Genomic DNA, 22,564 nt, shown 5'->3' on the forward strand with positions numbered 1-22,564 from the left:
GGTCTGAAAACGTTTGAGAAACTTTCATTTATGAATGAAATATCTAAATACAGAGACACAAAGGCTCGCACGCACTCACACACACCTAAATATACTGAGAAACACAAGCCCTAACTAAATACAGAGACACAAAGGCTCGCACGCACTCACACACACCTAAATATACTGAGAAACACAAGCCCTAACTAAATACAGAGACACAAAGGCTCGCACGCACTCACACACACCTAAATATACTGAGAAACACAAGCCCTAACTAAATACAGAGAGACACAAAGGCTCGCACGCACTCACACACACCTAAATATACTGAGAAACACAAGCCCTAACTAAATACAGAGACACAAAGGCTCGCACGCAGATGCACATACACAAAAACTGTACATGTTTTTCATTGCGCGCATGTGTGTGTGTCAGTTTGCATGTGTTTGTGATTTTTGTGTATGTGCTCCTCTACCGCAGGGGGAGTGGTAACATCAGTATTGATATTGAATCCAGTGTATCCATAACACCTCCAGACTGACTCATTATGATGCGGAAAAGAGCCATATCATCCTGCCTTTCCACAGCATGGACCTACTCTAGACCTACTAAGACTGGGATGATCAACTAGACTCTTGAATTGATGGTCAGGGAACATTATTACAAATCATTTGTACACTGCAAATTGGCTGCGAGAAGCCAAAACAGATACAATATTTAACTAAAACATAATAATATCAAACCTTGCTTACATTCGTATACAATCACATATACAGCTAACTGCCACGATAATGGAAACACTTTAATAAATTAGGGATACAAAGTATATTGAAAGCAGGTGCTTCCACAGGGTAGCCTAGTGGTTAGAGCGTTGGACTAGTAAGCCGGAAGGTTGCAAGTTCAAATCCCAGAGCTGACAAGGTACAAATCTGTTGTTCTACCCCTGAACAGGCAGTTAGATAACCCACTGTTCCTAAGAATTTGTTCTTAACTGACTTGCCTAGTAAAATAAAGGTACAATAAAAAAAAACAGGTGTGGTTCCTGAGTTAATTAAGCAATTAACATCCCATCATGCTTAGGGTCATGTATAAAAATGATTGGCTGGCCATTATTTTGGTTACCATGGCTTTGCCCCCAAAATATGACAATGACCCAATCCAAAGGACAAAAGTGGTCACTGAATGGTTTGATGTGCATGAAAACGATGGAAACCGTATGCCATGGCTTTCTCAGTCACCAGATCTCAACCCAATTGAACACTAAGGAGAGATTCTGGAGCAGCACCCGAGACAGCGTTATCCATCAGCATCAACAAAACACCAAATTATGGAATTTGTTGTGGAAGAATGGTATCGTATTCCTCCAATAGAGTTCTGGACACTATGAATCTATGCAAGGTGCATTGAGGTTGTTCTGGCTCGTGGTGACCCAACACCCTGTTAAGACACTTTATGAATCTATGCAAGGTGCATTGAAGTTGTTCTGGCTCGTGGTGACCCAACACCCTGTTAAGACACTTTATGAATCTATGCAAGGTGCATTGAAGTTGTTCTGGCTCGTGGTGACCCAACACCCTGTTAAGACACTTTATGAATCTATGCAAGGTGCATTGAAGTTGTTCTGGCTCGTGGTGACCCAACACCCTGTTAAGACACTTTATGAATCTATGCAAGGTGCATTGAAGTTGTTCTGGCTCGTGGTGACCCAACACCCTGTTAAGACACTTTATGAATCTATGCAAGGTGCATTGAAGTTGTTCTGGCTCGTGGTGACCCAACACCCTGTTAAGACACTTTATGAATCTATGCAAGGTGCATTGAGGTTGTTCTGGCTCGTGGTGACCCAACACCCTGTTAAGACACTTTATGAATCTATGCAAGGTGCATTGAAGTTGTTCTGGCTCGTGGTGACCCAACACCCTGTTAAGACACTTTATGAATCTATGCAAGGTGCATTGAAGTTGTTCTGGCTCGTGGTGACCCAACACCCTGTTAAGACACTTTATGAATCTATGCAAGGTGCATTGAGGTTGTTCTGGCTCGTGGTGACCCAACACCCTGTTAAGACACTTTATGAATCTATGCAAGGTGCATTGAAGTTGTTCTGGCTCGTGGTGACCCAACACCCTGTTAAGACACTTTATGAATCTATGCAAGGTGCATTGAAGTTGTTCTGGCTCGTGGTGACCCAACACCCTGTTAAGACACTTTATGAATCTATGCAAGGTGCATTGAAGTTGTTCTGGCTCGTGGTGACCCAACACCCTGTTAAGACACTTTATGAATCTATGCAAGGTGCATTGAAGTTGTTCTGGCTCGTGGTGACCCAACACCCTGTTAAGACACTTTATGAATCTATGCAAGGTGCATTGAAGTTGTTCTGGCTCGTGGTGACCCAACACCCTGTTAAGACACTTTATGAATCTATGCAAGGTGCATTGAAGTTGTTCTGGCTCGTGGTGACCCAACACCCTGTTAAGACACTTTATGAATCTATGCAAGGTGCATTGAAGTTGTTCAGGCTCGTGGTGGCCCAACACCCTGTTAAGACACTTTATGAATCTATGCAAGGTGCATTGAAGTTGTTCTGGCTCGTGGTGGCCCAACACCCTGTTAAGACACTTTATGAATCTATGCAAGGTGCATTGAAGTTGTTCAGGCTCGTGGTGACCCAACACCCTGTTAAGACACTTTATGAATCTATGCAAGGTGCATTGAAGTTGTTCAGGCTCGTGGTGACCCAACACCCTGTTAAGACACTTTATGAATCTATGCAAGGTGCATTGAAGTTGTTCAGGCTCGTGGTGACCCAACACCCTGTTAAGACACTTTATGAATCTATGCAAGGTGCATTGTTCATGGTGACCCAACACCCTGTTAAGACACTTTATGAATCTATGCAAGGTGCATTGAAGTTGTTCTGGCTCGTGGTGACCCAACACCCTGTTAAGACACTTTATGAATCTATGCAAGGTGCATTGAAGTTGTTCAGGCTCGTGGTGACCCAACACCCTGTTAAGACACTTTATGAATCTATGCAAGGTGCATTGAAGTTGTTCAGGCTCGTGGTGACCCAACACCCTGTTAAGACACTTTATGAATCTATGCAAGGTGCATTGAAGTTGTTCAGGCTCGTGGTGACCCAACACCCTGTTAAGACACTTTATGAATCTATGCAAGGTGCATTGAAGTTGTTCAGGCTCGTGGTGGCCCAACACCCTGTTAAGACACGTTATGTTTGTGTTTCCTTTAGTTTGGCAGTTACCTGTATCTCTATTATGTGAGGGAATACTTTGGTACAGATTTTCACAATTATTATTACTAATGTTATTATTATTATTTTGCTCAGGAAAATTGAGGGGCCAATAGGCCGAGAGTTGGGGAACCCTGTAGTAGTCTAGCTGGTTACCTAACCCAAGTCTTGAACTAGAGGGCTGCAGAGATCAGAGATCGGGTCCTGACAGAGACTACTGCTGGGTGGTGGACATGTATCTTGCTGCGGATGGGAGCGGGGGACCAGATCAGACAATTTTGGGGTTCAAATGTTTTTGTTGTCCCCAGATTATTTGTAAACGGTTGTATTTCTGCTTTTTCTTTATTAACCTACTTACTGTATTTAAAGCACATCTCTGTTGCATTATTCACACACTCACAATACGCTGCATCAAGTTAAGTAGCCTCCCTCTCCTCTTCTAGTTGGGCGTGCAAGATCAAGTGTGCACCCCCTGATCAATCACAGTTAAAAAACGATTTATATATATATATATATATATATATTTTTACCATCACTGTTAGTGCACCAACAAACTAGTGATATATATAATAATGATATATGTAATATTTTTTTATAATAATACCCCCCCCTACACAAACATCCCCCCCAACTTCCCGCGACCAAGAAATTAACCCATTTCTTTTATATTTTTTGTGCATTTTGATATTGCAAAATTGCTGTGACCATGGCGACTGTATGTGATCTGCGTCGTCACATAGGCCTGTGCCTGAAATAACATTCCAGGAATGCAGTTGGGTTCCGGACCAGTTCCTGCTCTGGCAGGTAAGAGTCAGACATAAAGCCAACGGATGTGGGCGGGTGCGATATGAAAAATCTGTGGGTTCGGGCGAAAGCAAGATGAATACATCAGTCCCATGCAGACCTCTAGCTCCAACCTATAGGCTAACTGATTAATGAACCCAAAGCTCCAACCTCTAGGCTAACTGATTAATGAACCCAAAGCTCCAACCTATAGGCTAACTGATTAATGAACCCAAAGCTCCAACATCTAGGCTAACTGATTAATGAACCCAAAGCTCCAACCTATAGGCTAACTGATTAATGAACCCAAAGCTCCAACCTCTAGGCTAACTGGTTAACTGACGCAAAGCTCCAACATCTAGGCTAACTGATTAATGAACCCAAAGCTCCAACCTATAGGCTAACTGATTAATGAACCCAAAGCTCCAACCTCTAGGCTAACTGGTTAACTGACGCAAAGCTCCAACCTATAGGCAAACTGGTTAACTGACAAAAAGCTCCAACCTCTAGGCTAACTGGTTAACTGACGCAAAGCTCCAACCTATAGGCTAACTGGTTAACTGACCCAAAGCGCCAACCTCTAGGCTAACTGGTTAACTAACCCAAAGCTCCAACCTATAGGCTAACTGGTTAACTGACCCAAAGCTCCAACCTCTAGGCTAACTGGTTAACTGACCCAAAGCTCCAACCTCTAGGCTAACTGATTAATTAACCCAAAGCTCCAACCTCTAGGCTAACTGGTTAACTGACGCAAAGCTCCAACCTCTAGGCTAACTGGTTAACTGACGCAAAGCTCCAACCTCTAGGCTAACTGGTTAACTGACGCAAAGCTCCAACCTCTAGGCTAACTGGTTAACTGACGCAAAGCTCCAACCTCTAGGCTAACTGGTTAACTGACGCAAAGCTCCAACCTATAGGCTAACTGGTTAACTGACCCAAAGCGCCAACCTCTAGGCTAACTGGTTAACTAACCCAAAGCTCCAACCTATAGGCTAACTGGTTAACTGACCCAAAGCTCCAACCTCTAGGCTAACTGGTTAACTGACCCAAAGCTCCAACCTCTAGGCTAACTGATTAATTAACCCAAAGCTCCAACCTCTAGGCTAACTGGTTAACTGACCCAAAGCTCCAACCTCTAGGCTAACTGATTAATTAACCCAAAGCTCCAACCTCTAGGCTAACTGGTTAACTGACCCAAAGCTCCAACCTCTAGGCTAACTGATTAATTAACCCAAAGCTCCAACCTCTAGGCTAACTGGTTAACTGACCCAAAGCTCCAACCTCTAGGCTAACTGATTAATTAACCCAAAGCTCCAACCTCTAGGCTAACTGGTTAACTGACCCAAAGCTCCAACTTCTAGGATAACTGGTTAAGTAACCCAAAACTCCTCTAGGATAACTGGTTAACTAACTCAAAGCTCCACTAGGCTAACTGGTTAACTGACCCAAAGCTCCACTAGGCTAACTGGTTAACTGACCCAAAGCTCCAACCTCTAGGCTAACTGGTTAACTGACGCAAAGCTCCAACCTATAGGCTAACTGGTTAACTGACCCAAAGCTCCAACCTCTAGGCTAACTGGTTAACTAACCCAAAGCTCCAACCTCTAGGCTAACTGATTAATTAACCCAAAGCTCCAACCTCTAGGCTAACTGGTTAACTGACCCAAAGCTCCAACCTCTAGGCTAACTGGTTAACTGACCCAAAGCTCCAACCTCTAGGATAACTGGTTAAGTAACCCAAAACTCCTTTAGGATAATTGGTTAACTAACTCAAAGCTCCACTAGGATAACTGGTTAACTAACTTAAAGCTACTCAAGGATAACTGGTTAACTGACCCAAAGCTCCTCTTGGATAACTGGTTAACTAACTCAACACTCCTTTAGGATAACTGGTTAACTAACTCAAAGCTCCAACTACTAGGATAACTGGTTAACTAACTTAAAGCTCCCCTAGGATAACTGATTAACTAACTCAAAGCTCTTCTAGGATAACTGGTTAACTAACTCAAAGCTTCTCTAGGATAACTGGTTAACTAACTCAAAGCTGCTCTAGGATAACTGGTTAACCAACTCAAAGCTCCAACCTCTAGGATAACTGGTTAACTAACTCAAAGCTTCTCTAGGATAACTGGATAACTAACTCAAAGCTCCTCTAGGATAACTGGTTAACTAACTCAAATCTATTCTAGGATAACTGGTTAACTAACTCAAAGCTCCTCTCGGATAACTGGTTAACTAACTCAAAGTTCCAACCTCTAGGATAATTGGTTAACTAACTCAAAGCTTCAACCTCTAGGATAACTGGTTAACTGACTCAAAGCTCCTCTCGGATAACTGGTTAACTAACTCAAAGTTCCAACCTCTAGGATAATTGGTTAACTAACTCAAAGCGCCAACTACTAGGATAACTGGTTAACTAACTTAAAGCCCCTCTAGGATAACTGGTTAACTAACTCAAAGCTGCTCTAGGATAACTGGTTAACCAACTCAAAGCTCCAATCTCTAGGATAACTGGTTAACTAACTCAAAGCTTCTCTAGGATAACTGGTTAACTAACTCAAAGCTTCTCTAGGATAACTGGTTAACAAACTCAAAGCTTCTCTAGGATAACTGGTTAACTAACTCAAAGCTTCTCTAGGATAAATGGTTAACAAACTCAAAGCTTCTCTAGGATAACTGGATAACTAACTCAAAGCTCCTCTAGGATAAGTGGTTAACTAACTCAAAGCTCCTCTAGGTTAACTGGTTAACTAACTCAAAGCTCCTCTAGGATAACTGGTTAACTAACTCAAAGCTGCTCTAGGATAACTGGTTAACCAACTCAAAGCTCCAACCTCTAGGATAACTGGTTAACTAACTCAAAGCTTCTCTAGCATAACTGGTTAACAAACTCAAAGCTCATCTAGGATAACTGGTTAACTAACTCAAAGCTTCTCTAGGATAACTGGTTAACTAACTCAAAGCTCCTGTAGGATACGTGGTTAACTAACTCAAAGCTCCAACCTCTAGGATAACTGGTTAACTAACTCAAATCTATTCTAGGATAACTGGTTAACTAACTCAAAGCTTCTCTAGGATAACTGGTTAACTAACTCAAAGCTGCTCTAGGATAACTGGTTAACCAACTCAAAGCTCCAACCTCTAGGATAACTGGTTAACTAACTCAAAGCTTCTCTAGGATAACTGGATAACTAACTCAAAGCTCCTCTAGGATAACTGGTTAACTAACTCAAATCTATTCTAGGATAACTGGTTAACTAACTCAAAGCTCCTCTCGGATAACTGGTTAACTAACTCAAAGTTCCAACCTCTAGGATAATTGGTTAACTAACTCAAAGCTTCAACCTCTAGGATAACTGGTTAACTGACTCAAAGCTCCTCTCGGATAACTGGTTAACTAACTCAAAGTTCCAACCTCTAGGATAATTGGTTAACTAACTCAAAGCGCCAACTACTAGGATAACTGGTTAACTAACTTAAAGCCCCTCTAGGATAACTGATTAACTAACTCAAAGCTCTTCTAGGATAACTGGTTAACTAACTCAAAGCTTCTCTAGGATAACTGGTTAACAAACTCAAAGCTTCTCTAGGATAACTGGTTAACAAACTCAAAGCTCCTCTAGGATAACTGGTTAACTAACTCAAAGCTTCTCTAGTATAACTGGTTAACTAACTCAAAGCTTCTCTAGGATAACTGGTTAACAAACTCAAAGCTTCTCTATGATAACTGGATAACTAACTCAAAGCTCCTCTAGGATAACTGGTTAACTTACTCAAAGCTCCTCTAGGTTAACTGGTTAACTAACTCAAAGCTCCTCCAGGATAACTGGTTAACTAACTCAAAGCTGCTCTAGGATAACTGGTTAACCAACTCAAAGCTCCAACCTCTAGGATAACTGGTTAACTAACTCAAAGCTTCTCTAGCATAACTGGTTAACAAACTCAAAGCTCATCTAGGATAACTGGTTAACTAACTCAAAGCTTCTCTAGGATAACTGGTTAACTAACTCAAAGCTCCTGTAGGATACGTGGTTAACTAACTCAAAGCTCCAACCTCTAGGATAACTGGTTAACTAACTCAAATCTATTCTAGGATAACTGGTTAACTAACTCAAAGCTCTAGGATAACTGGTTAACTAACTCAAAGCTGCTCTAGGATAACTGGTTAACTAACTCAAAGCTCCAACCTCTAGGATAACTGGTTAACTAACTCAAAGCTTCTCTAGGATAACTGGTTAACTAACTCAAAGCTCCTCTAGGATAACTGGTTAACTAACTCAAATCTATTCTAGGATAACTGGTTAACTAACTCAAAGCTCCTCTCGGATAACTGGTTAACTAACTCAAAGTTCCAACCTCTAGGATAATTGGTTAACTAACTCAAAGCTTCAACCTCTAGGATAACTGGTTAACTGACTCAAAGCTCCTCTCGGATAACTGGTTAACTAACTCAAAGTTCCAACCTCTAGGATAATTGGTTAACTAACTCAAAGCGCCAACTACTAGGATAACTGGTTAACTAACTTAAAGCCCTCTAGGATAACTGATTAACTAACTCAAAGCTCTTCTAGGATAACTGGTTAACTAACTCAAAGCTTCTCTAGGATAACTGGTTAACAAACTCAAAGCTTCTCTAGGATAACTGGTTAACAAACTCAAAGCTCCTCTAGGATAACTGGTTAACTAACTCAAAGCTTCTCTAGTATAACTGGTTAACTAACTCAAAGCTTCTCTAGGATAACTGGTTAACAAACTCAAAGCTTCTCTATGATAACTGGATAACTAACTCAAAGCTCCTCTAGGATAACTGGTTAACTTACTCAAAGCTCCTCTAGGTTAACTGGTTAACTAACTCAAAGCTCCTCTAGGATAACTGGTTAACTAACTCAAAGCTGCTCTAGGATAACTGGTTAACCAACTCAAAGCTCCAACCTCTAGGATAACTGGTTAACTAACTCAAAGCTTCTCTAGCATAACTGGTTAACAAACTCAAAGCTCATCTAGGATAACTGGTTAACTAACTCAAAGCTTCTCTAGGATAACTGGTTAACTAACTCAAAGCTCCTGTAGGATACGTGGTTAACTAACTCAAAGCTCCAACCTCTAGGATAAGGATAACTGGTTTAACTCAAACTCTAGGATAACTGGTTAACCAACTCAAAGCTCCAACCTCTAGGATAACTGGTTAACTAACTCAAAGCTTCTCTAGGATAACTGGTTAACTAACTCAAAGCTTCTCTAGGATAACTGGTTAACTAACTCAAAGCTTCTCTAGGATAAATGGTTAACAAACTCAAAGCTTCTCTAGGATAACTGGATAACTAACTCAAAGCTCCTCTAGGATAAGTGGTTAACTAACTCAAAGCTCCTCAAGGATAAGTGGTTAACTTACTCAAAGCTCCTCTAGGATAACTGGTTCACTAAATCAAAGCTCCAACCTCTAGGATAACTGGTTAACTAACTCAAAGCTCCTCTAGGATAACTGGTTAACTAACTCAAAGCTCCTCTAGGATAACTGGTTAACTTACTCAAAGGTCCAACCTCTAGGATAACTGGTTAACTATCTAAAAGCTCATCTCTGCTAACTGGTTAACTAACTCAAAGCTGCTCTTAGAATACTGGTTAACCAACTCAAAGCTCCAACCTCTAGGATAACTGGTTAACTAACTCAAAGCTTCTCTAGGATAACTGGTTAACAAACTCAAAGCTCCTCTAGGATAACTGGTTAACTAACTCAAAGCTTCTCTAGGATAACTGGTTAACTAACTCAAAGTTCCAACCTCTAGGGTAACTGGTTAACTAACTCAAAGCTCCTCTAGGATAACTGGTTAACTAACTCAAAGCTCCTCTTGGATAACTGGTTAACTAACTCAAAGCTCTTCTAGGATAACTGGTTAACTACCACAAAGCTCCTCTAGGTTAACTGGTTTACTAACCCAAAGCTCCAGATCTAGGATAACTGGTTAACTTACTCAAAGCTCCAACCTCTAGGATAACTAGTTAACTAACTCAAAGCTCCTCTAGGATTACTGGTTAACTTACTCAAAGCTCCAACCTCTAGAATAACTGGTTAACTAACTCAAAGCTCCTCTAGGATAACTAGTTAACTAACTCAAAGCTCCTCTAGGATAACTGGTTAACTTACTCAAAGCTCCAACCTCTAGGATAACGGCCACATGCATTCAGACACATAATGAGTCTTACAATATGAATCCTCAGTGAAAACAAAGACTTACTTTTTATCCAGGAGTTGCATGGTTACCTCAATGTTAACTCAAGGGTGTAAACAGAAACCTATTTATCCAGGAGATACATGGATACGCTACTGGATACTAACCTCTAAGCCAGCTGATAATATGCCGATAGGGACCTACTTTTTATCCAGGAGGTCCATGAGTGGTCTGAGGACAGTCTCAGCATCCATGGCAGCGTTGCTCTTCCCTGCAGCACTCCCCTTCATCTGGACTAATTCCTGGTTCATCTGCTTTACACAGTCCTCAATCACCGGTTTGAAACTGGACAGGGAAATAACACAGGGTTAGCACAGATACACACATACCACAGATACACACAGACCACAGATACACACAGACCACAGATACACACAGACCACAGATACACACAGACCAGATACACAGACACACACAGACCACAGATACACACATACCACAGATACACACAGACCACAGATACACACAGACCACAGGTACACACATACCACAGATACACACAGACCACAGATACACACAGACCACAGATACACACAGACCACAGATACACACAGACCACAGATACACACAGACCACAGGTACACACATGCCACAGATACACACAGACCACAGATACACACAGACCACAGATACACACACCACAGATACACACAGACCACAGACCACAGATATACACAGACCACAGATACACACAGACCACAGATACATACATACCACAGATACACACAGACCACAGATACACACAGACCACAGATACACACAGACCACAGATACACACAGACCAGATACACAGACACACACAGACCACAGACGCACACATACCACAGATGCACACAGACCACAGACACACACAGATCACAGACACTCACAGACAACAGACACACACAGACCACAGATACACACAGACCACAGATACACACAGACCACATACACACACAGACCACAGACACACACAGACCACAGATACACACAGACCACAGATACACACAGACCAGATACACAGACACACACAGACCACAGACACACACATACCACAGATGCACACAGACCACAGACACACACAGATCACAGACACTCACAGACAACAGATACACACAGACCACAGATACACACAGACCACAGACACACACAGACCACAGACACACACAGACCACAGACACACACAGACCACAGATACACACAGACCACATATACACACAGACCACAGATACACACAGACCAGAGATACACACAGACCAGATACACACAGACCACAGATACACACAGACACACACAGAGCACAGACACACACAGACCACAGATACACACAGACCACAGATACACACAGACCACAGATACACACATAACCCAGATACACACAGACCACAGATACACACAGACCACAGATACACACAGACACACACAGACCACAGACACACACAGACCACAGATACACACAGACCACAGATACACACAGACCACATACACACACAGACCACAGATTCACACAAACACAGACACACACACAAGCACACAGAACCACCCCCCACACACACACCTGGAGCCGAAGACTGCACTGAGCTCATCCAGCACGGTGTTGAGTTTGTTCTGCAGTTCCTTCAGTAGTTCACTGGCCTCAGCATCCAGCTGCAACAGTAACAGGCAGGGAGATGCCCATCATTAGCTGCTACAGCATATGATATTGATATACAGCATTATATCAATATCACTATTCATCTGCATTATATCACTAACACTATACATCTCTACTATATCATGAACACTATACATCCCCACTATATCACTAACACTATACATCTTCAATATATCACCAACACTATACATCTCCACTATATCACTAACACTATACATCTCCACTATATCACTAACATTATACATCTCCACTATATAACTAACACTATACATCTCCATTATATCACTAACACTATACATCTCCATTACATCACTAACACTATACATCTCCATTATATCACAAACACTATATATCTCCATTATATCACTAACACTATACATCTCCACTATATCACTAACACTATACATCACCATTATATCACTAACACTATACATCTCCATTATATCACAAACACTATATATCTCCATTATATCACTAACACTATACATCTCCACTATATCACTAACACTATACATCTCTACTATATAAACAACACTATACATCTCCATTATATCACTAACACTATACATCTTTACAATATCACTAACACTATACATCTCCATTATATCACGAACACTATACAACTTTACTATATCACTAACACTATACATCTCCATTATATCATTAACACTATATAACTCCTCTATATCAGAAACACTATACATCTCCACTATATCACCAACACTATACATCTCCATTATATCACTAACACTATAGATCTTTACGATATCACTAACACTATACATCTACACTATATCACTAACACTATACATCTCCACTATATCACTAACACTATACATCTCTACTATATCACTATATATCACTAACACTATACATCTCCATTATATCACTAACACTATACATCTCCACTATATCACTAACACTATACAACTTTACTATATCACTAACACTATACATCTCCATTATATCACTAACACTATACATCTCCATTATATCACGAACACTATACAACTTTACTATATCACTAACACTATACATCTCCATTATATCATTAACACTATATCATACATCTACCTCTCCACTATATCACCAACACTATACATCTACATTATATCACTAACACTATATATCACCAACACTATACATCTCCATTATATCACTAACACTAAACATCTCTACAATATCACCAACACTATACATCTCCACTATATCACTAACACGATACATCTCTACTATATCACTAACACTATACATCTCCACTATATCACTAATACTATACATCACCATTATATCACTCACAGTATACATCTCAAATATATAACTAACACTCTGCATCTCCACTATATCACCAACACTATACATCTCCATTATATCACTAACACTATAGATCTTTACGATATCACTAACACTATACATCTACACTATATCACTAACACTATACATCTCCACTATATCACTAACACTATACATCTCCATTATATCATTAACACTATATAACTCCTCTATATCACAAACACTATACATCTCCACTATATCACCAACACTATACATCTCCATTATATCACTAACACTATAGATCTTTACGATATCACTAACACTATACATCTACACTATATCACTAACACTATACATCTCCACTATATCACTAACACTATACATCTCCATTATATCACTAACACTATACATCTCCACTATATCACTAACACTATACATCTCCATTATATCACTAACACTATAGATCTTTACGATATCACTAACACTATACATCTCCATTATATCATTAACAGTATATAACTCCTCTATATCACAAACACTATACATCTCCACTATATCACCAACACTATACATCTCCATTATATCACTAACACTATAGATCTTTACGATATCACTAACACTATACATCTACACTATATCACTAACACTATACATCTCCACTATATCACTAACACTATACATCTCCATTATATCACTAACACTATACATCTCCACTATATCACTAACACTATACATCTCCATTATATCACTAACACTATAGATCTTTACGATATCACTAACACTATACATCTCTACTATATCACTAACAGTATACATCTCCACTATATCACTAACACTATACATCTCCATTATATCACTAACACTATACATCTCCATTATATCACTAACACTATACATCTCCACTATGTAAAAAACACTATACATCTCCACTATATCACTAACACTATACATCTCCACTATATCACTAACACTATACATCTCCATTATATCACTAACACTATACATCTCCACTATATCACTAACACTATACATCTCCACTATGTCACTAACACTATACATCTCCATTATATCACTAACACTATACATCTCCATTATATCACTAACACTATACATCTCTACTATATAACTAACACTATACATCTCCATAATATCACTAACACTATACATCTTTACTATATCACTAACACTATACATCTCCATTATATCACGAACACTATACAACTTTACTATATCACTAACACTATACATCTCCATTATATCATTAACACTATATAACTCCTCTATATCAGAAACACTATACATCTCCACTATATCACCAACACTATACATCTCCATTATATCACTAACACTATAGATTTTTACGATATCACTAACACTATACATCTACACTATATCACTAACACTATACATCTTTACAATATCACTAACACTATACATCTCCATTATACCACGAACACTATACAACTTCACTATATCACTAACACTATACATCTCCATTATATCATTAACACTATACATCTCCTCTATATCACTAACACTATACATCTCCACTATATCACCAACACTATACATCTACATTATATCACTAACACTATACATCTCCATTATATCACCAACACTATACATCTCCATTATATCACTAACACTAAACATCTCTACTATATCACTAACACTATACATCTCTACTATATCACTAACACTATACATCACCATTATATCACTCACAGTATACATCTCAAATATATAACTAACACTCTGCATCTCCCCTATATCACTAACACTATACATCTCCACTATATCACTAACACTATACATCTCCACTATATCACTAACACTATACATCTCCACTATATCACTAACACTATAAATCTCCACTATATCACTAACACTATACATCTCCCCTATATCACTAACACTATACATCTCCACTATATCACTAACACTATACATCTCCACTATATCACTAACACTATACATCTCCACTATATCACTAACACTATACATCTCCACTAAATCAAATCAAATCAAATCAAATCAAATCAAATCACTATACATCTCCATTATATCACTAACACTATACATCTTTACTATATCACTAACACTATACATCTCCATTATATCACGAACACTATACAACTTCACTATATCACTAACACTATACATCTCCATTATATCATTAACACTATACATCTCCTCTATATCACTAACACTATACATCTCCACTATATCACCAACACTATACATCTACATTATATCACTAACACTATACATCTCCATTATATCACCAACACTATACATCTCCATTATATCACTAACACTAAACATCTCTACTATATCACTAACACGATACATCTCTACTATATCACTAACACTATACATCTCCACTATATATCACCATTATATATCAGTAACACAAATATATATCACCATTATATCACTCACAGTATACATCTCAAATATATAACTAACACTCTGCATCTCCCCTATATCACTAACACTATACATCTCCACTATATCACTAACACTATACATCTCCACTATATCACTAACACTATACATCTCCACTATATCACTAACACTATAAATCTCCACTATATCACTAACACTATACATCTCCACTATATCACTAACACTATACATATCCACTATATCACTAACACTATACATCTCCACTATGTCACTAACACTATACATCTCCATTATATCACTAACACTATACATCTCCATTATATCACTAACACTATACATCTCTACTATATAACTAACACTATACATCTCCATAATATCACTAACACTATACATCTTTACTATATCACTAACACTATACATCTCCATTATATCACGAACACTATACAACTTTACTATATCACTAACACTATACATCTCCATTATATCATTAACACTATATAACTCCTCTATATCAGAAACACTATACATCTCCACTATATCACCAACACTATACATCTCCATTATATCACTAACACTATAGATCTTTACGATATCACTAACACTATACATCTACACTATATCACTAACACTATACATCTTTACAATATCACTAACACTATACATCTCCATTATACCACGAACACTATACAACTTCACTATATCACTAACACTATACATCTCCATTATATCATTAACACTATACATCTCCTCTATATCACTAACACTATACATCTCCACTATATCACCAACACTATACATCTACATTATATCACTAACACTATACATCTCCAACACTATACATCTCCATTATATCACTAACACTAAACATCTCTACTATATCACTAACACGATACATCTCTACTATATCACTAACACTATACATCTCCACTATATCACTAACACTATACATCACCATTATATCACTCACAGTATACATCTCAAATATATAACTAACACTCTGCATCTCCCCTATATCACTAACACTATACATCTCCACTATATCACTAACACTATACATCTCCATTATATCACTAACACTATACATCTCCATTATATCACCAACACTATACATCTCCATTATATCACTAACACTAAACATCTCTACTATATCACTAACACGATACATCTCTACTATATCACTAACACTATACATCTCCACTATATCACTAACACTATATATCACCATTATATCACTCACAGTATACATCTCAAATATATAACTAACACTCTGCATCTCCCCTATATCACTAACACTATACATCTCCACTATATCACTAACACTATACATCTCCACTATATCACTAACACTATACATCTCCACTATATCACTAACACTATACATCTCCACTATATCACTAACACTATAAATCTCCACTATATCACTAACACTATACATCTCCCCTATATCACTAACACTATACATCTCCACTATATCACTAACACTATACATCTCCACTATATCACTAACACTATACATCTCCACTATATCACTAACACTATACATCTCCACTATATCACTAACACTATACATCTCCATTACATCACTAACACTATACATCTCCATAATATCACTAACACTATACATCTCCATTATATCACTAACACTATACATCTCCATTATATAACTAACACTATACATCTCCACTATATCACTAACACTATACATCTCCATTATATCACTAACACTATACATCTCCATTATATCACTAACACTATACATCTCCATTATATCACTAACACTATACATCTCCACTATATCACTAACACTATACATCTCCATTATATCACTAACACTATACATCTCCACTATATCACTAACACTATACATCTCCATTATATCACTAACACTATACATCTCCATTATATCACAAACACTATATATCTCCATTATATCACTAACACTATACATCTCCACTATATCACTAACACTATACATCTCTACTATATAAACAACACTATACATCTCCATTATATCACTAACACTATACATCTTTCCAATATCACTAACACTATACATCTCCATTATATCACGAACACTATACAACTTTACTATATCACTAACACTATACATCTCCATTATATCATTAACACTATATAACTCCTCTATATCAGAAACACTATACATCTCCACTATATCACCAACACTATACATCTCCATTATATCACTAACACTATAGATCTTTACGATATCACTAACACTATACATCTACACTATATCACTAACACTATACATCTCCACTATATCACTAACACTATACATCTCTACTATATCACTAACACTATACATCTCCATTATATCACTAACACTATACATCTCCACTATATCACTAACACTATACATCTCTACTATATAAACAACACTATACATCTCCATTATATCACTAACACTATACATCTTTACAATATCACTAACACTATACATCTCCATTATATCACGAACACTATACAACTTTACTATATCACTAACACTATACATCTCCATTATATCATTAACACTATATAACTCCTCTATATCAGAAACACTATACATCTCCACTATATCACCAACACTATACATCTCCATTATATCACGAACACTATACAACTTTACTATATCACTAACACTATACATCTCCATTATATATTAACACTATACATCTCCTCTATATCACTAACACTATACATCTCCACTATATCACCAACACTATACATCTACATTATATCACTAACACTATACATCTCCATTATATCACCAACACTATACATCTCCATTATATCACTAACACTAAACATCTCTACAATATCACTAACACTATACATCTCCACTATATCACTAACACGATACATCTCTACTATATCACTAACACTATACATCTCCACTATATCACTAACACTATACATCACCATTATATCACTCACAGTATACATCTCAAATATATAACTAACACTCTGCATCTCCACTATATCACCAACACTATACATCTCCATTATATCACTAACACTATAGATCTTTACGATATCACTAACACTATACATCTACACTATATCACTAACACTATACATCTCCACTATATCACTAACACTATACATCTCCATTATATCATTAACACTATATAACTCCTCTATATCACAAACACTATACATCTCCACTATATCACCAACACTATACATCTCCATTATATCACTAACACTATAGATCTTTACGATATCACTAACGCTATACATCTACACTATATCACTAACACTATACATCTCCACTATATCACTAACACTATACATCTCCATTATATCACTAACACTATACATCTCCACTATATCACTAACACTATACATCTCCATTATATCACTAACACTATAGATCTTTACGATATCACTAACACTATACATCTCCATTATATCATTAACACTATATAACTCCTCTATATCAAACACTATACATCTCCACTATATCACCAACACTATACATCTCCATTATATCACTAACACTATAGATCTTTACGATATCACTAACACTATACATCTACACTATATCACTAACACTATACATCTCTACTATATCACTAACAGTATACATCTCCACTATATCACTAACACTATACATCTCCATTATATCACTAACACTATACATCTCCATTATATCACTAACACTATAGATCTTTACGATATCACTAACACTATACATCTCCATTATATCATTAACACTATATAACTCCTCTATATCACAAACACTATACATCTCCACTATATCACCAACACTATACATCTCCATTATATCACTAACACTATACATCTACACTATATCACTAACACTATACATCTCTACTATATCACTAACAGTATACATCTCCACTATATCAGGAGACACCTGAAACCCCACCTCTTCAAGGAATACCTAGGATAGGGTAAGTAAGGGTAAGTAATCCTTCTCACCCCCTTCTCCCCCCAACAAGATTTAGATGCAAGTGGCTGTTCCACTGGTTGTCATAAGGTGTTTGCACCAATTTGTAAGTCGCTCTGGATAAGAGCGTCTGCTAAATGACGTAAATGTAAATGTAAACACTATACATCTCCATTATATCACTAACACTATACATCTCCATTATATAACTAACACTATACATCTCCACTATATCACTAACACTATACATCTCCATTATATCACTAACACTATACATCTCCATTATATCACTAACACTATACATCTCCATTATATCACTAACACTATACATCTCCACTATATCACTAACACTATACATCTCCATTATATCACTAACACTATACATCTCCACTATATCACTAACACTATACATCTCCATTATATCACTAACACTATACATCTCCATTATATCACAAACACTATATATCTCCATTATATCACTAACACTATACATCTCCACTATATCACTAACACTATACATCTCTACTATATAAACAACACTATACATCTCCATTATATCACTAACACTATACATCTTTACAATATCACTAACACTATACATCTCCATTATATCACGAACACTATACAACTTTACTATATCACTAACACTATACATCTCCATTATATCATTAACACTATATAACTCCTCTATATCAGAAACACTATACATCTCCACTATATCACCAACACTATACATCTCCATTATATCACTAACACTATAGATCTTTACGATATCACTAACACTATACATCTACACTATATCACTAACACTATACATCTCCACTATATCACTAACACTATACATCTCTACTATATCACTAACACTATACATCTCCATTATATCACTAACACTATACATCTCCACTATATCACGAACACTATACAACTTTACTATATCACTAACACTATACATCTCCATTATATCATTAACACTATATAACTCCTCTATATCAGAAACACTATACATCTCCACTATATCACCAACACTATACATCTCCATTATATCACTAACACTATACAACTTTACTATATCACTAACACTATACATCTCCATTATATCATTAACACTATACATCTCCTCTATATCACTAACACTATACATCTCCACTATATCACCAACACTATACATCTACATTATATCACTAACACTATACATCTCCATTATATCACCAACACTATACATCTCCATTATATCACTAACACTAAACATCTCTACAATATCACTAACACTATACATCTCCACTATATCACTAACACGATACATCTCTACTATATCACTAACACTATACATCTCCACTATATCACTAACACTATACATCACCATTATATCACTCACAGTATACATCTCAAATATATAACTAACACTCTGCATCTCCACTATATCACCAACACTATACATCTCCATTATATCACTAACACTATAGATCTTTACGATATCACTAACACTATACATCTACACTATATCACTAACACTATACATCTCCACTATATCACTAACACTATACATCTCCATTATATCATTAACACTATATAACTCCTCTATATCACAAACACTATACATCTCCACTATATCACCAACACTATACATCTCCATTATATCACTAACACTATAGATCTTTACGATATCACTAACACTATACATCTACACTATATCACTAACACTATACATCTCCACTATATCACTAACACTATACATCTCCATTATATCACTAACACTATACATCTCCACTATATCACTAACACTATACATCTCCATTATATCACTAACACTATAGATCTTTACGATATCACTAACACTATACATCTCCATTATATCATTAACACTATATAACTCCTCTATATCACAAACACTATACATCTCCACTATATCACCAACACTATACATCTCCATTATATCACTAACACTATACATCTACACTATATCACTAACACTATACATCTCCACTATATCACTAACACTATACATCTCCATTATATCACTAACACTATACATCTCCACTATATCACTAACACTATACATCTCCATTATATCACTAACACTATAGATCTTTACGATATCACTAACACTATACATCTCTACTATATCACTAACAGTATACATCTCCACTATATCACTAACACTATACATCTCCATTATATCACTAACACTATACATCTCCATTATATCACTAACACTATACATCTCCACTATATAAAAAACACTATACATCTCCACTATATCACTAACACTATACATCTCCATTATATCACTAACACTATACATCTCCATTATATCACTAACACTATACATCTCCACTATATAAAAAACACTATACATCTCCACTATATCACTAACACTATACATCTCCATTATATCACTAACACTATACATCTCCACTATATCACTAACACTATACATCTCCACTATATCACTAACACTATACATCTCCATTATATCACTAACACTATACATCTCCACTATATCACTAACACTATACATCTCCCCTATATCACTAACACTATACATCTCCACTATATCACTAACACTATACATCTCCACTATATCACTAACACTATCCATCTCCACTATATCACTAACACTATACATCTCCACTATATCACTAACACTATACATCTCCACTATATCACTAACACTATACATCTCCCCTATATCACTAACACTATACATCTCCACTATATCACTAACACTATACATCTCCACTATATCACTAACACTATAAATCTCCACTATATCACTAACACTATAAATCTCCACTATATCACTAACACTATACATCTCCCCTATATCACTAACACTATACATCTCCACTATATCACTAACACTATACATCTCCACTATATCACTAACACTATACATCTCCACTATATCACTAACACTATACATCTCCACTATATCACTAACACTATACATCTCCACTATATCACTAACACTATACATCTCCACTATATCACTAACACTATACATCTCCACTATATCACTAACACTATATAACTCCTCTATATCAGAAACACTATACATCTCCACTATATCACCAACACTATAC

General features: G+C 36.9%; 1 protein-coding gene across 50 annotated transcripts in view; it reads right to left on the reverse strand.

Annotated features, from left to right (window-relative positions):
• The window catches only part of LOC118378325 (protein unc-13 homolog C-like), a 290,696-nt gene that overhangs the window by 67,383 nt on the left and 200,749 nt on the right, over positions 1 to 22,564 (reverse strand). For all 50 annotated transcript variants that reach the window (XM_052516681.1, XM_052516689.1, XM_052516680.1 and 47 more), the window contains exons 25-26: positions 11,786 to 11,874; positions 10,393 to 10,533 (exon numbers count right to left, since the gene is read on the reverse strand). In XM_052516681.1, coding sequence (XP_052372641.1) covers positions 10,393 to 10,533; positions 11,786 to 11,874 — 230 coding nt within the window. The remainder of the gene's footprint in view (positions 1 to 10,392; positions 10,534 to 11,785; positions 11,875 to 22,564) is intronic.

This window comes from Oncorhynchus keta, unplaced genomic scaffold (assembly GCF_023373465.1).
Source record: "Oncorhynchus keta strain PuntledgeMale-10-30-2019 unplaced genomic scaffold, Oket_V2 Un_scaffold_5444_pilon_pilon, whole genome shotgun sequence".
Classification (NCBI taxonomy): Eukaryota; Metazoa; Chordata; class Actinopteri; order Salmoniformes; family Salmonidae; genus Oncorhynchus; species Oncorhynchus keta.